The 17486-nt window shown below is 41.2% G+C and overlaps 2 protein-coding genes across 8 annotated transcripts in view; one reads left to right on the forward strand and one right to left on the reverse strand.

Moving 5' to 3' along the window:
* The window catches only part of ATP8B1 (ATPase phospholipid transporting 8B1), a 126265-nt gene that overhangs the window by 99806 nt on the left and 8973 nt on the right, over positions 1 to 17486 (forward strand). The window contains exons 16-23 of one of the 2 annotated variants that reach the window (XM_021100031.2): positions 3763 to 3951; positions 5553 to 5665; positions 7520 to 7684; positions 8536 to 8647; positions 9701 to 9776; positions 12065 to 12197; positions 12590 to 12878; positions 17124 to 17347. In XM_021100031.2, coding sequence (XP_020955690.1) covers positions 3763 to 3951; positions 5553 to 5665; positions 7520 to 7684; positions 8536 to 8647; positions 9701 to 9776; positions 12065 to 12197; positions 12590 to 12878; positions 17124 to 17347 — 1301 coding nt within the window. Of the gene's footprint in view, positions 1 to 3762; positions 3952 to 5552; positions 5666 to 7519; positions 7685 to 8535; positions 8648 to 9700; positions 9777 to 12064; positions 12198 to 12589; positions 12879 to 13929; positions 14202 to 17123; positions 17348 to 17486 lie in introns of those variants that run through there. The other variant, XM_084978220.1, reaches the window with a different exon arrangement.
* The window catches only part of RASL12 (RAS like family 12), a 52879-nt gene continuing 49798 nt past the window's right edge, over positions 14406 to 17486 (reverse strand). For 3 of the 6 annotated variants that reach the window (XR_014816662.1, XR_014816667.1, XR_014816666.1), the window contains exon 10: positions 14406 to 16622. The gene's annotated coding sequence lies outside the window, so the exon portion shown is untranslated. The remainder of the gene's footprint in view (positions 16623 to 17486) is intronic. The other 3 variants (XR_014816663.1, XR_014816668.1, XR_014816665.1) reach the window with 2 other exon arrangements.

Here is a 17486-nt window from a genome sequence, read left to right on the forward strand (position 1 = left end):
AGAGGTGACTGAATGATGATCAGTCAGAGGAAGCTATGGAATCAGGATAATGAGAGGCGGGGTTTGTTGTTTGAGCATCTTCTTCTTTTTTTTTTTTTTTCCTGGTCTTTTTAGGGCCATACCCACAGCATATGGAAGTTCCCAAGTTAGGGGTCAAATCGGAGTTGGAGCCACTGGCCTACGTCATAGCCACAGCAATGCCATATCCGAACCTCATCTGTGACCTACACTGCAGCTTGCAGTAACACCAGATCCTTAACCCACTTAGTGAGTCCAGGGATCAAACCTGTGTCCTCATGGATACTAGTAGGGTTCTTAACCACTGAGCCACAATGGTAACTCCTTGAGCATCTTTTGAATTTGTGTCAATTCCTCGATCCAGAAGTGAGTCTTTTTTTTTTTTTTTTTTCTGTCTTTCTGCCTTTTCTAGGGCCACTCCTGAGGTATATGGAGGTTCCCAGGCTAGGGGTCTAATCGGAGCTGTAGCCTCCGGCCTACACCACAGCCACAGCAACGCAGGATCTGAGCTGCGTCTGTGACCTACAGCACAGCTCACGGCAGCGCTGGATCCTTAACCCACTGAGCAAGGCCAGGGATCGAACTCTCAACTTCATGGTTCCTAGTGGGATTTGTTAACCACTGCACCATGACAGGAATGCCCACAAGTGAGTCTTAAAAGAAAAGAAGGTATCTGAGCATGTGGCGGATAGTTTCATTCATAAAAGGTTTCAGGGGGTTAATTTTTAGTCCCGGTTTCCTCCTGCAAACAGAAGTTTGGAGTTTGAACCAGGTCCCTGAAGTTCCACCTGTCTCTATTAGCCTGCAGTTCTGATTCCCTTGCTAGAACAAAATGGAAGGATTTTCTCTTTATGATAAAAGTATCAGTGTTTGCTCCAGATATGATTGTCTTACTCATGGGAACTTTATCACCTTTTATTATTTTGATCCTTTTTTTCCATTGGAAATAATTTTGCCTTCAGTATGATGCAATATATCCCTGCCAGGGATACTTGCTAAAGGAGGGGACTGTGTTCTCACTGCTACTTGTTTAGCTCTGGTTAAATATTTTACCCTCTGGCATGTGTGTATATTTGTAGAAGGGCTGGATTTAGAGGGCACATGTGTAACTTCTGGTGTATGACTTTCTGGGTGAACAAATAGAGACCAACTGAGTGTCACCTTTAATTACTAACTGGGAGTGAGTTAATACTTAGGGTGAACCATCTGAGCATGTATGTGAAGAGAAGAGGGTAGGGAAGGGCGTTTGGCACTACCAACTGGTGTTCACCCTGGGGCATCTTCCCCTTTCTCCTGGATGGCTGCGTGGAGAGCTGCCCATCCATCCATGGCTTGCATCCTGGGCAAACCTGGTAGGAAACAAAATGCCTTTTCCTGTGAAAATTCATTTGACCATTGAAATAGTTTTCATTCGACTTTGAGGCAAAAGAACTAAGAGTGGAAAAATAGAAAATCTTGGATGGGCAGAGCTTTTTAAAAATATTTTTTATAGATGTATAGCTTCTGTACAGAGACAAACACATAGCTCAATGAATTTTCACAAACTGAATATTCCCTTGTCATGAGCACTCAGATTTTTTTACAACAGAACATTATCAGTTCCCCGGATGTTCCCTTCCAGCCATTGCCCCTCCAGGGGTAACTATTACAATGGCCCTGACTTTGATAGTGTGGGTTCGCGTTGTCTATTTTGTGCTCCGTAGTAACTGGAATCATGTAGTTTTTACTTGGTGTCTGGCTTCTTTCACTAGAAAGAAATGGTGAGATTTACTCCTGTTGTTGCAAAGTAGTTGTAAAAAAAAAAGGCAGTTTCCCATTATTTAACTTTTAAACATCAAGATATTGAACAGATTGATAAATTTTGAGTTTTTTTTTAAGTTATGAGAATATATCTAAAATGACATAATAGGCACATTCTTCTAGAAGGAAAATAACATGGTACAACCCTTTTAGAAAATAAGTGAGTGATATATGTGCCAACAGGCTTAAAAATTATCAGCATTCTTTAGCTGAGTATTTTCACTACTAGGAAGCTATCCTTAGAAAACAGAGACAGGAGTTCCCATTGTGGCTCTGGTTAATGAATCCGACTAGGAACCATGAGGTTGCAGGTTCGATCCCTGGCTTTGTTCAGTGGGTTAAGGATTCGGCATTGCAGTGAGCTGTGGTGTATAGGTCGCAGACGCGGCTCGGATCCCGCATTGCTGTGTCTGTGGTGTAGGCCGGCAGCTACAGCTCCCACTAGACCCCTCCACCTGGGAACCTCCATATGCCACAGGAGCGGCCCTAGAAAAGGCAAAAAGACAAAAAAAGAAAGAAAACAGAAAAACTTTTATACACATACAAAATGATTATTACAATGCTACTTTTCTTATTTCTTCCCTTTTTTTTTTTTTTTTTTTTTTTTTTTTTGGCTGTGCCTGCAGCATTTAGAAACTCCCGGACCAGGGGATCAAATCCACATCACAGCAGTGACCCAAGCCACTGCAGTGATAACACCAGATCCTTAACCTGCTGGGCCAAAACGGAACTCCTACCATGTTAACTTTTGAGAGTACAAAACATTTAGGAAAGGAATTAAATGCCTGTAATAGGAAAACGGTCACATGTTACATTCACAAGTTACATTCATTAGTAAATAGTGTATAGAAAGAATTTTTAAAGCTGTGATAACATGCTCAAAATACAGTTAAAATAATCAGGATGTAATATATATTTAGCATGATAGAAACTATTACAGAAATAGGCATTTCCCAAAGAATTGGAAGAAATTATAAGAAAATGTCAATAGTGTTACATTTCCTCTGGATTATGAGATTTTTTTCCCCCCTTGGCCAGGTTTTTTTTTTTTTTTTTTGCCAGTTCTTTTTTTAACTTCTAGTTTATATTATTGTTTATAATTAGAAATAAAATGTTAAACAATTTATTTTAGTTATTTATTTTTCTCATTTTTGGCCACCCAGTGGCATATGGAGTTTCCGGGCCAGGGATTAGTTTCAAGCTGCAGTTGTGACCTAAGTTGCAGCTGCAGCACCAGATCCTTTACCCACTGTTCCTGGTTGGGGATAGAACCTGCATCTCAGCACTTCCAAAATGCTGCTGATCCCATTGAGCCACAGCGGGAACTCCTGAAGTTGAAACAATTTCATTCTCTCCTTTTTTGGGTGTGTGTGTGTGTGTGTGTGTGTGTGTGTGTTTTAGGGCCGTATCCACAGCATATGGAGGTTCCCAGGCTAGGGGTCCAGTTGAAGCTGTAGCCACTGGCCTACACCACAGCCACAGCAACTTGGGATCTGAGCCAAGTTTGCAACCTACACCACAGCTCAGGGCAATGCCAGATCCTTAACCCACTGAGTGAGGCCAGAGGTTGAACCTGCGTCCTCATGGATACTAGTTGGGTTCGTTAACTTCTGAGCCATGAAGGGAACTCCCATTTAAACAATTTAAAGTTAATGTTGGCATACTCCTTAAGAATCTATGGCTGGTTTTCTTGGGGGTTTTGTGGGCTCTGCAGTATGGTTGGGCCATCTGTGGCTGCCGCAGTTGAATATATTCTCTGTAGTCTGCTGTCACAGATGAGATTCAAGCATCCACGGAATTTGGCATCCGTGGGGCTCCTGGAACAATCCCACCACAGATACCAAGGGACAACTATACATCCTCATCCCCCACATGAACCATGCTGGTGAGCACTTGGTGGTGAGCTCAGCTTTTCTGGTTTTTCTCTTCTGCCTCCTTTGCTAGGTCAGCTCAATTACCAGGCAGCCTCTCCTGATGAAGGCGCTCTGGTAAACGCCGCCAGGAACTTCGGCTTTGCCTTCCTCGCCAGGACCCAGAACACGATCACCATCAGCGAGTTGGGCACCGAGAGGACCTACAATGTTCTGGCCATTTTAGACTTCAACAGTGACCGGAAGCGAATGTCTATAATTGGTAAGTGTCTCTCAGAGTACATCTGTGAGTCGCGTGGTGAGATGCTGCCTTTTGCACGTGCCTTTTGCACGACGCCAGGATGAAACGGACAATGAGGGGACCCCTTGGCTCTTGGAGGGTTTCTGCAGGCTTGTTGAAACTAGTGTTTTCTCCCTTCATCCTACACAGTGTCCACCACTCAAGGGATAACCACCGTAGATATGAGCCTTGCAGCTGTTGGTGTTCTTCAGTGATAGGGGCTGCCAGCTGCCGAATCTGGAGTGACAGCTCCATGGGCCACTGACCCACAACATGTGCTTTTATTTTGTGGGTCCAGTCCTTCTGCTGGATGCTTGAGGGACATCAGGGGAGGGAGGGTATAGCAGGAGAGGAGGCGTGGGAAAAGTCAGGCTATGCTCATGAATCCGAATCATACCTCCAGTCCAGACACAGTACAGCAGGCTGCCAAGTGGAGACCACGGTCACTTCCTGTCATTGAAATATTTTCAGTTTATAATTTCAAACTTACAGAAAAACTGCAAGAATGCTTTAAAGATCTGTATTTTTTTCCATATCTACCAGTCACTAGCACTGGTCACAAATTCTTTGTTGTTATTATTTATAGGTTCTTGTTTTTCGAACCATTTGAGAGTTGGTTGCAAATCTAATGGCCCTTTCCCCTAAATACTTAAGTAGGTATTTTCTAAGATCAGGGACATTCTTCTATATACATAGTACCATGATCAGAATCAGAAAACTTAACATTACATTATCTAATCTACAGAATATTTTTCAATTTTGCCAGGAATTTTCTTTCTGGTTCAGGATCCAACCCAAGTTTCCACATGGCATTCAGGGATTATAATTCTGGCCTCCTTTCACCTACAAGAGTTTCACAACCTGTTTTCATACATTAACATTTTTGAAAAGCACAAGCCTGTTATTTTGTAGAAATTCCCTCAATTTGGGTTTGTTCGATGTTCCCTTATGATTAGATTACCCACTGTTGGCAGGAAGAGTACGTAGATGGGTTATGGGTGTTTCCTAGCATCAGAAGGCACATGACTGTTGGTCACATTAGCTCTGATCATTTGGTTAAGAGATGTCTACAAGGTTTGCTACAGCTCTGATTGCACCCCTAGCCTGAGAACCTCCATATGCCACAGGTGCAGCCCTAAAAAAGGCAAAAAAAACCAAAAAAAAAGCCAAGAAAATGGTCACAAGGAGTCATGTTATGGTCTGAGTATTAAAGGAGTACTGTTATGAGTTTATATGTAAGAAAGATTCCTATTGGCCAGCATGGACAGAGAAGGCTCTATGGAAGAAACTAGTCAAGGGCCTGGCACATAGTAGGAGGTCAGTAAATATTTGCCAAAGGAATAAGGAAGGATATGGAAATCTGAGCTGACTAAAGGCATCTTTTCATGTTTATTTCACTCTTACATTTTATGTGGTTAATGGTTTACCAACTTTGTTGAGTGCAACATTTTTCTAGGTACACTGATGACTTTAAACTAATGAGTTTATTACCACTACAGTACTTCAACCTAACTTTATAAATATAGTTTTTTAATAAATCAAACATTAACTTTATTATTTGCTTTTCCTTCCCTTGTTACTAGTAAGAACCCCAGAAGGCAATATCAAGCTTTATTGCAAAGGTGCTGACACTGTAATTTATGAACGGTTACATCGAATGAATCCTACAAAACAAGAGACGCAGGATGCTCTGGATGTAAGTCTTACTTCCACTTTTTTTTTGTTTTGTTTTGTTTTTTGTTTTTTGTCTTTTTGGGGCCATACCTGTGGCTTATGGAAGTTTCCAGGCTAGGGGTCAAATCAGAGCTGCAGCTGCTAGCCTACACCATAGCCACAGCCATGCCAGATCCTTAACCCACTGAGCAAGGCTAGGGATGAACCCACATCCTTATGGATACTAGTCGGGTTCCTTAACCACTGAGCCATGCAGGAACTCCCATACTCCCACTCTTTATGCCACAGATTCAAACTTATTTTCTGGTACTCTCTCTTAAGCTGGAATGAAAGCTTCATGTTAACTGTTGACCTTTGGTGTAGTTGAGTGGCAAGAGCACCAAAATGGGAACATGGCAGGCTGGTTCTGGTTCTCTCCTTGACTTCCTAGGAAACAACTTTGATGCCTTTACTCAGCATCAGGTTAGCAGGATCTGCAGGACTGACGCAGGAGAGAGACTGGTCTCTCTTCCAGGGACCTTGAGCAAAGCTACACAACCATCTGTGCTGTTGTCTCAATATTTGTGTGGCCTCCAAGAATTCCACCAACATTTTAATGTACAGCGAAGAAGACATTCATAAGTGTTAGAGCATAACAAAGCAATGCACTGGATATCTGAGTTCTGATATCCTTGTTAGAGCATCCGTTTGGTCTTCATCACTTCAAAGTTGCTATTTAGAGGACTATGTACTTGGCCATTTGATATTGCAGTTATTCAGAATCCTTCTAGAAACTTCTCTCTTAGAATTGTATCCCAAACTCATATCATTTTGCTTTTATGTAATGATGGCCACGAAGTATGGAGGGTGTCCTAGTTCTGCCTCATTACTTGTTTTGTGCCCTGAGGAGGGGGGAATGGTTGATGTCTCAGATGAATCATTAATTACCTCTGTGAAAGAAGAAAGGGATAATTCCTACCACAGAATGTTGGTGCAAAGGAAAGCATCTTGCAGAGTCCCCAGCACTTAGTAGGTGCTTAATAAATGGTTCCTTTTTCCCTTCCCTTGAAGGGTCTAAGTTCGGGGGCCAAAGCGTCTTCAGAAAGAAGCCTTTCAAATATGTCGTTTACTAAGAGGGATCACATCTAAAGGTTGTATGTGTTGCTGAAGCAGCTGTAATGGATAATTTCTCATGAGGATATGAACAATGGCAGTCTAATCAAACAACTGCAGAACCTGCCAAAGAATCTTTGAAAGCAGTTCACTCACCCTCAGTTGAGCAGTCAGTTCTGTCATTTTGGTTAGACCAGCTGTGGCTGTGAAGTAACATAACATTTTTACTGGTTTGTATTTAAATGGCTTCAATTTGTTCACCATGATTACATTCTCCAGAGACTCTTTTTTCATCAAAATGTTTTATCCCAGCTTTAGCAGTGGCTCATGGAGTTCCGAATCGGTTCAAGGGAATAATCCTTGGTTGCGAGGTCATAGTTGATTGGACTTGTAACAGTTTGTGGGAACAAATTATAAGGTTGTCATGTCTGGTTTACAACATCATTATACCCCAGGGTAGCTTCCTTGGTCTGTTATTTTTTTAGTCATCAAGGGAAAAAGGGTTTTGGTTGTTTGTGTTTCATTTTCATGACTTGATTTAGAGGGAAGGTTTTCTTTTCCCGTTAATAATCTGGGAACTATAAATATAGCCCTAGAGTCTTGAGAATATTTAGATAAACAAAGTATTTGTTTAATCTCTTGTATGGAATGTATGTGTACAGAATCCATCTCCCACTATTTCTTTGTAAATTCTCTTATTGAACTACTTCAAAGTAAGATTTCATAAATCTTGAATTACATTAACTGTTCTTTGGGTGGATGGATTGTCTTTTAAATAAAACAGATCTTTGCAAGTGAGACTCTTAGAACCCTGTGCCTTTGCTATAAAGAAATTGAAGAAAAAGAATTTGAAGAATGGAATAAAAAGTTTATGGCTGCCAGTATAGCCTCAAGCAACCGGGATGAAGCTCTGGACAAAGTATATGAGGAGATTGAAAAAGACTTAATTGTGAGTTTTAACCTTCATAACAGTTTCCTTGATATTCCAAACAGAATTGGAGATTTTATTTTTATTACCTTTTTTTTGGCTACACCTGCAGTCCATGGAAGTTCCTTGGCCGGGGCTGAACCCGGGCCTCAGCAGCAACCCAAGCTGTTGTGTGAGAATGCCAGATCCTTAGCCCGCTGCACCACAAGAAAACTCCAAGTTTTATTACATTTTTGATCTTGTGCTTGAAAGATAATTCTTACTTCCATATTTGAAATTGGTACAGGTCAGCTGAATTTCTTTTGTTCGGCAAGCAAAATAGAAGTTGCCATTATGAGAAACCAAAGACAGAAAATATTAGGAGATTGTGATTCTGTTATTTTCATATCACTTATTGTAATTTTTACACATTAATAAACCACCACATACTCACTACATTGTGAGAATTACTGAAATGATTTACATTTCCTAAAATCTTGAAATAAGAAAAATATACCATTGGTAAAGAGATTTTTCAAAGTTTAACATGTATTGCCTGTGGAGTTTAAAGAGAAATGTTCAACAGATAGCCAGTATTGACCTTTACCAGGAGAACTTGGTTTGCGTTTGTATAGAGTAGTATACACACAATGAAAGTATATTTTTAATGTTCTTGATTTGTACTTAGATTTTTTGTCTTGGCAAATGAAGAAAAAAGTGTTTGGCTGTTTGGTTTTTGGTGTGAAACACAGCTACCTTCCCTGAAAATGCCATTGTCCCCAGTAGAGCACCTACTGGGGTTTAAAAGTAGCCCTTCTTTCAACAGGTTGGCAGCTGTTACAGAACGTGTTTTTGCTTATGTGCTAATTCCTCTCTCTTAATGTACAATCCAGCTATTGGGAGCTACAGCTATTGAAGACAAGCTACAGGATGGCGTCCCAGAAACCATTTCAAAACTTGCAAAAGCTGACATTAAGATCTGGGTGCTTACCGGAGACAAAAAGGGTAATGCGGTTGGCAGGGAAGTGTATTTGTTAATGCACAATTATTTATAGCTCCTGTTTCCCTTGCTCAAGGTGACCTTCGTAGACTTTCATCCTGAACAAACACTGTCCATTTCTTAGGGGCGGAGATGCTTTCCCTAAGGAGTCCCTTCTGTTATTCCAGCCCTCACTGACCGCATCCTTCCTGAAACTCCCTCAGTAGCAGAGTGTGTTACTTATAATTGAACTCCTGGTTGTGGCTCGCTGATTGTGTTTTGTCTTATCGCTCCAGCCAGACATGGGGTCCTATCCTGAAAGGGCCACCACTCTGGTCCCTCCTGTCCTCCCCAGTGCTTTGACATCTGTTGGGCAGAGAGTGGAACAGGACAAAACGCTAAACAACAACTTTTGTTTTCTTTGGCCCTTTTATTGCTTGAAAATTATAATTAAAATATTATATCCAAGGGAAGATTTTTTTAAATTTAGACCTCAACAAGTTGTTCGCACTGATTCTTTACTCCACAGGCCTCTCCTAAGAATCTAGATCATTTCTCTTACTCTGCTTGACATCGTTGATGGGTTACACACTCTGATAAGCTAAGGGATTAAGTCTGACCCTAAACAAATAACAATGTTGTTGTTGTTGTTTGTGGTGGTGTTGGTGGTGGGAAACAGAGGAAAAAACTCTGATAGGTGCCTCATGTAAGGGCTTACGGATATGGTAATCCTTGTTCTCCCCCCCATAACAGAATTATTAAACCCCATGAACTAAATGTGTTCGGTATTTCAATGAACGTTGATTTATTAAATAACCAATTTGTGTATTTGATATTATAGCACTTTTATTATTGAAAACATCTCAACCAGGCTTTGACTTACACTTATTTATTCATCTATTCACTGATTTATGGGGGAAAAATTGTTGCATTATGTGATTTCCATCCACTGCTACAGCAAAACAGCATCTTTGATTGAATCTGTGTCATTTCATCCATTGAGAAAATCATCGTTACTCTAGTCCATTATTAAATTCATCAGTAAGAATGACATTTGACTTAATTTTTGTCTGTTGTAGAAACTGCTGAAAATATAGGGTTTGCCTGTGAACTTCTTACAGAAGATACCACTATCTGCTATGGAGAAGATATAAAGTGAGTAGGGGGTCTGCAGTATGAAAGAATGGAACTTCTCATTTTTATAAAAGCAAGACTAGACCCAGTAGACAAAGCAGATACAGAGAAACCGGAGCTAGAATGTGTCACTTGCTACAGTTTCCTTGAGTTCAAATGAAGCACGGAAACCACACGTAGCTCCAAGTTACCATGGTCTGACCTTATGTTGCAAGGGGCCATTTTTCTGCATTCCTTGGAAGCCTGCAGGACGTGCCTGCTGAAAAAGGAAGTGGGCTTGGGAGAGACATCACTACCCAATTAATATGAATTATATGCATTTTTTTTCTCTTTCAGCCTTTAGTGATTTGTCTTGTTCACTCCCTTGAAAATGAAAATTGATGTGGAAAAAGAATAATAGATACCTAATCTTCTAGTGCAATGGTTCTCAACTAGGGAGGCGGGAAGGGGTGGGGTAGGGTAGATGTGCCTTTCAGGGAACATCTGGCAATGTCTGGGGACATCTTGGGTTGTCAAAGTTGAGGAGAAGGTGTCCTCCTGCTTCTAGTAGGTAGAGGCCAGGAGTGCTGCTAAACCTCCTACAATGCAATAGACAGCCACACACAACAAAGAATTAACTGGCCCAAGATGTCAGTAGTGCCAAGGTTGAGAAATGTGTTCTTGAACATGAAGAATAAAGGGTCTCCATGTGAAATGAGAAAAGCCCAGGGCTGAGAGTTAGGAGGCCTGAGTCCTCACTGCAGTTTTCCCATCAACTTGCTGCAGGCAAATCTCTCTTGAGCTTGGTTTCCTTATTCATAAGTAACATAGAGTGGATAAGATAAGCTTGGTTCCTTCCACTCCAAAATTCCATGACTAATTTTTCTATCACATCTATGTGTTCTATGTGGTCTTCTCAATAATTTCTTTATATAAGACACTGAGAATATCAAAAGCAGAGATAATTTAATGTAGAAATAAGGTTCTTTCTGCCAATCAGTGGTAACTATTTATAATACACTAGGTTTCACCCCACGGTATTATAATTCAGATTGAGATTGTCCTCCTTCTGTTGCTTATGGACTTATTTTAAACTGGATCTTCCTTTAGCTGTCTTTGGCAGAGAACATGGTGGAGGAATCAAGACTGAGTAAGATGTCATGTGATTAAAAATGGGCAAAGGATTTGAATAGACATTTCTTCAAAGAGGACATACAGATGGCCAATAAGCATATGAAATAATGCTCAACATCACTAATCATTAGAGAAATGCAAATTAAAACCACAATATCACCTGACACCAATTTAGGTTGACTACTATTTCTTAAAAAAATCAGAGGGAGTTCCTGTTGTGGTGCAGTGGAAATGAATCCGACTAATAACCATGTTGCAGGTTTGATCCCTGGCCTCACTCAGTGGGTTAAGGATCTGGTGTTGCCCTGAGTTGCAGTGTAGGTCACAGACGTGGCTCAGACCCCACATTTCTGTGGCCATGGCATAGGCTGGCAGGTGCAGCTCTGATTGAACCCCTAGCCTGAGAACTTCCATAGCCTCAGGTGAGGTCTTAAAAAGCAAAAAAAAATCAGAAAACAAGTCTGGGCAAGTTATGTGGAAAAACTGGAACCCTTGTGCATGGTTGGTGGGAATATAAAATGGTGCGACCATTATGGAAAATAGTATGGTGTTTCCTCAGAAAAACTAAAAGCACAACTGGATTAGTTTGATCCAGCAATTCCACTTCTGGATATATATCCAAAAGAATTAAAAAGCAGAGACTTGAAGAGAAATTTGTACCCCCATGTTCACAATGGCATTACTCACAAAAGCCAAGAGGTAGAAAAAACCCAAGTATCCACTGATGGATGAATGGATAAACAAAATGTGGTCTAATCCATATAATGGAATATTATACACCCTTAAAAAGGAAGGAAATTCTGACATATGCTACAACACATGAATGAACCTTGAGAATAGTGAAGCCAATATTAAGTGAAATAAGCCAATCACAAAAAGACAAATACTGATTCCATTATATAAGTTAGAGTAGTCAAATTTCATAGAAACAGAAAGTAGAGTGGTGGTTACTAAGATCTAGGGGAGAAGGGAAAATGGGAAGTTGTTATTTAATGGATATAGAGCTTCATTTTGAAAGATGAAAAAGTTCTGGAGATTGGCAATGGGAATATACCTAAAACTACTGAACTGTATACTCAGAAATAGTTAAAATGATAATTTTTTTTACCATAATTTTAAAAAGAGTCAAAATTATCTCACAGTCAAGGGCTTGTTCATGGTCTTGTACTTTAAACATCTAAAATTTTTTCCTCCAGTGCTCTTCTTCATACAAGGATGGAAAACCAGAGGAACAGAGGGGGGGTCTATGCAAAATTTGTACCCCAAGTGCACGAACCATTTTTTCCATCTGGTGGAAACCGTGCCTTAATAATCACTGGTTCATGGTTGGTACGTATCATTAGTGTCTCTCCCTTTGGCTCAAACTAAAGCCTGTGATTCTGGACCGATTTTACATGGTTTCCCTATGAGTTACCAACTTAAAATTCTCTTAGCCTATAAATCAAAGGGAAATTTCCCAAGTCTGAGAATTAATATTATACATGAAAGGAATTATACCAACTGGTAGTAGTGGCTATCACTGGTTTACCAACTACTACATAATTCCAAGTTTCTTCTTTGTCCATTACAAATTTTCTACATTTTAAAATATTTTATAATCAGAACAATATCATCAGTGAGATAGCCCAAGAATCATTCTTCACATGATTAAAGTTTTGGGAATGGTGCTCTTGATATAAAACCCCAAATGGGTGTAATCCTTTCCCTCTCTGATTTCACAGAATGAAATTCTTCTCGAGAAAAAGACCAAGAAAAGTAATATTTTGAAGCTGAAGTTCCCCAGGACGGAAGAAGAAAGACGAATGCGGACACAAAGCAAGAGGAGGCTGGAAGCTAAAAAAGAGCAGCAGCAGCAGAACTTTGTAGACCTGGCCTGCGAGTGCAGTGCGGTCATCTGCTGCCGGGTCACCCCCAAGCAGAAGGCCATGGTGGTGGACCTGGTGAAGAGGTACAAGAAAGCCATCACGCTGGCCATTGGAGACGGGGCCAATGATGTCAACATGATCAAAAGTAAGTCTCAAGCACATGGCCAGTGCTACCTGCATTGCTAGAGGAAAGACAAGGAGGGAACATTGCGGTGGGGGCAGGATCTGCTTTCATTGTTTGGGCTTTCAGGCAGCAGACCTTTAATAAGGGCACTTAACCGTGATGACTACGCTTGTCGCCTTGTCGCCCTGCCCTCGGGAAGCGTACAGTCCACCCAGTAGGAGACTTCAGGCCTGACTAGGCCACACAGAGAGTGCCAAGGAGAAGATGAGTTCCCTGTGGGCGAACTTATCCTTGCTTCCTTCTTTTATGTATGTTTGGATTTTTTTTTTCTCTCTCTTAATGCATCTCCTCCCATATTTCTTTAGGGTTTATTAAAAACCTTGTTATTTACATAAGTTTTGGGAAAATTACTACTGAGTCTGGCATAAATTGTTGAATTCTTTTGTTTGTTTGGGTAATATTATTCTCCCACATCTAAGCATTGTTTTCTGGGGCTTGTTTCTTGCCTTTGGTAAATCTGCTGAACTTCACCATTGGGTGACCTCGTGTGAGCTCAGAGTAACACACCTGGTGTTGAAGCAAAGCTCCAACGTGGCCTCAACATCCTCTTGACCTCCCAAGGTCATTTTGCTGACTGGGGGCCCCTAGGTCCCTACAAATTAAAGGACTGAGTCCTGTCATGCAGAAGTACAGTTGTGCTGATATTAAAAGCATGCAGACCCAAACCTTCATCAACATGTCTGAATCCCGGTCCTTTTTTTCTCCCTGTATTTTTCATAAGGGAGTATCTTGTAATGAACATGCCCCAATGAATGTGATCTGAATACTTGTCCTCACCCTACTACCAGCATGCTGTGTCACCCTGGGCTCAGGCTCGAGGCCTCAGTTTTTTCATTTGAGAACAAGAGAATTATCTCCAATGTCACCTCTAGCTTTGTGATATTATTCTTGGCATGAAAGATCCATGGTGTGTACATACGTCCTTTGGTGCTGGTTAGTTTAAATGCATTGTGTATAAGTAGACATCTCATTCAGTCTATTTTGTAACTCATGCGTCTCTTTCTTTCCTTAGAGTCTCTTCCTTCTCCTCCTTGATATATACTAAGAATATTCCAACTTTATCTTCAGGATTCAGCTATATGACGTACGTCTTCTTGCTCCCTTATCACGTCTGTCCGTGGCCACTGCCAGTTTTCTTCCTCTCCACTGTGTTCTGCACATGATCATCCTGCCTTGCAAATGGCATTTCTTGCTCTGAATTAGATCTACTTCTTTCCTGGTGGCCAGCTCTAGTTTATTTTCCATCCTGTACCTTTAACATAAATGGCTGTGCCAAAATGGCAGGTAACCCAAACATAATTTTTCTTCGGTTGTAAGGAAGACTTCTAGACAACCGGGTGGGGTGTGTGTGTGTGGGGGGGGTTCCCTTGCAGACCTACCATCTGATTATGTGACTGAGACTTGAACATTTTTTGTTCCTCTGAGTTCACCAACTGATAGCACAGGGGATCATAGAAAAGTCAGCATAGGTGACCTGAGAGAGACTGGTTTTTTCTTAAGTAGTTTGAAGAATTTTATTAAGCTAGGTTGTATGGTAGGTGCTTTTATGTATAATGTGGGAAGCATCCATTTGGGATGAAAATCAAAGAAATTCGGGTCTCCTTGGAAGTCAGGAGCTTGATCCAAGTATTGTTAAGTACCAAATTTTTGTACCTTGTGAAAATTGTCATCTCTTTCACCTGCATCAAGAACAATGCAGAAAGAAATTAGGTTTGTTGTTTATAAAGAGGCACAGTTACAGGTAGGGGTCCAAAAACATCTCAGTTGGTTAACATGTTTCACGGTTGGTGGTGCCTAGCAAGGATGCAGGGATTCTCAGAGGCTGCTTTCTCCCTCCCTTGGGCCTGAAGATGTCTCTTCAGCTATCTTACCTGAAGATGGCTGGTGGGTGTTGTTTTTCTTGGTCTAAGACCCTGGGGATGAATAAGCAGCATTAGAGTCAAGAGGAAATAATCTGTTTCTTAAAGAAATTATGAAGCAGTCTCTAGGGGGACATTTGAAACTTTAGGAATATCTAGGTGCCCAGATTTAGATTTTAGGAAAAACAAAGAAACAAAAAGCAGTATGGCCTTTGGGAGTTCCCTGGTGGCCCAGCAGTTAAGGACTTGGCACTCCTGTGGCTCATATTCAATCCCTGGCCCAGGAATTTCCCATGCAATGGATGTGACTAAGACAAAGAAAAAGCAGTTTGGCCTTATAAAATACATCTGTCTGTTGCCTTGGGTCGCCCTGTGAACTGTGGCATGCTCGTTTCACATACTGTCCTTGGCCTGCTCCGCAGAGGTGAGAGTGGACATCAGGCCTTGGGCAATGGCTCCCCTTCCTCGGCTCTGACACATCTCAACATTTCCCTGCTGATCATTCAGGAAAGAAGGCCATGGTTTGGTAGGAAAGAGCTGTTTGGCAAGCACGACTAGTCATGAGGAACTATTTACCTGTTTTGACAGAGGTCATAAATAGTGACTGAAATGCAATTTATTCTATTTTTAGAATTGCAAAGGGTTATTAAAAAACTTAGGCTTTTAACAATTAAAAAAATAAATAAAAATCAAAAATTAAAAAAAAAAAACAACTCAGGCTTTGGACAAGTTACTGTGTTAGGCTTTGAATTTGCCAGGCCTTGTATTCTGCAACTGGGGCAGGAGTTTTGGAGCTTCTTTTAGTTGGAAACTCTGCTGAGCTGGCAGACCCTTCTCAGGGTCTGAATAATAAGAGGTGTGTTCTCCAACACATGTTCTCAAAATGATCTCGTCTTCATTTCCATGACTTTTAAGACCTAGATAAAACTCATAACTCTCTATGTGGAGCATATGATTTAATGACTATAGGAAAGATGGATAAAATTAGGACTTTCATTTTTACCCATTCTGGAAACCTCGCCCCCCTCAAAACATCTGTGTGTCAAAATGAAGCAGGCCATGAATAAGCCCCTGAAAGTTTAACAGATCTCAGTTAAAACATTTTGATTGCAAGTGTTGGAGAACACTTAAAGTTAGCTTAAGACAAAAAGAAACTTTTGGGGTGGGGGGGCACACCTATGGCATGTGGAAGTTCCCAGACCAGGGATCAAACCCAAGCCACAGCAGTGACAGCCACTGTCACAGGGAACCACTAAGCCACAGGGAACTCCAAGAAACTTTTTTAAAAAGATACAAACATGTCTCTTGGTGCTTAAGAAGCCAGGTCTCAGGAAAATGCCAGAACCAGGACCTGAAGCTGCATCACGAACCCAGTGTCTGTGTCTCTCATCCTTTCTCTAGACGACCTAATTTATTTCCCTGCCCCTCAGAACTCCTCAGATAGAAGTATATCCACCCCACGACTCAATAGTTTACATGTTAAAATTTCCAAACATAAATACACTGAAATCCTAATCCCAAAATACCAAGAAACTGAGGGATACATCCATTTAGGTACAGCAGGAGTGAGTAACACAGCAGATTAGGTGCTCACGAAAATTTTGGTTGGACTGAAGAAGCAGATTCTAGGCTCCCTGTAATGTCTGGGTCACTCACTGGTGCAGCTTCTGGCTTTGAGGCTTCACTGAAGAACTTTTCAACTGAGAAGCCCTTGCAGTTGCTTAGCAATATCCAAGCAGCTGAAGAATGGATATGACTTCTGCTGCAGAAATGCCAAAAAGGGAAGGGATGCTGGGCTCCAATTAGCTTCTGCTTCCAAGTCACAAGTGGGTCCAAAGGGTGGAACCTAATTCGAAAGAGAACCGGGATGCAAGGGAGCCACATAGGGTTTTTTATTTCCTTTCCCACCTCTCCAGTTAGAACAGAGGTAGAAGGAAGGTTCTGAGAGGGCCATTCATAGCATCTGCTACAGATTACATTTCTGCCCATGGCCAACTCAGCTCTGGCCAGGGAGGCAGGAACACACGGGTGCCTGGGCCTCACCCTGTGGGTGGAAAGGATGGCTTATGAGCTGTGGAGATAATCCAAATGGAATTTACCACCCACCTGAGATCCTTTCACAAATATTTATGGAGGCCCCACCATGCGCTCTGTTTAGCAACTTGTACCTCTGACTGTGAGTTCAGAAGCTGAGGATGGGAGGTGGTGAGCAAGAATTTTTGCACCTATTGTTTCATGCATGTCAGTCTTTGTTTTTCTGTATTGCTATGGAAACATTTGCATCATCTCAATGTTTTGCCTTAAAATAAGCTTATGATTCACTATCTTCTCTCCCTCTGCCCCATAGCTGCCCACATTGGTGTCGGAATAAGTGGACAAGAAGGCATGCAGGCCGTCATGTCAAGTGACTATTCCTTTGCACAGTTCAGATACTTGCAGAGACTGCTGTTGGTGCACGGCCGGTGGTCTTACATCAGGATGTGCAAGTTCCTACGATACTTCTTCTATAAAAACTTTGCATTTACTCTGGTTCATTTCTGGTACTCCTTCTTCAATGGGTACTCTGCACAGGTAAGTATCATCACCATCGTCATTATTAAAGTATTAAGTTTATGAATTACTTTCCTAGAGTGTTTCTGATGTTTTAAATATATTTTGGAGTTCCCATCAGTGGCTCAGTGGAAATGAATCCAACTAGTATCCATGAGGA

The sequence above is a fragment of the Sus scrofa genome, chromosome 1, assembly GCF_054392235.1.
Source record: "Sus scrofa isolate SSC_HxYL_T2T_F1_AM1 chromosome 1, Sscrofa_HxYL_maternal_Yorkshire_Landrace_v2.0, whole genome shotgun sequence".
Classification (NCBI taxonomy): Eukaryota; Metazoa; Chordata; class Mammalia; order Artiodactyla; family Suidae; genus Sus; species Sus scrofa.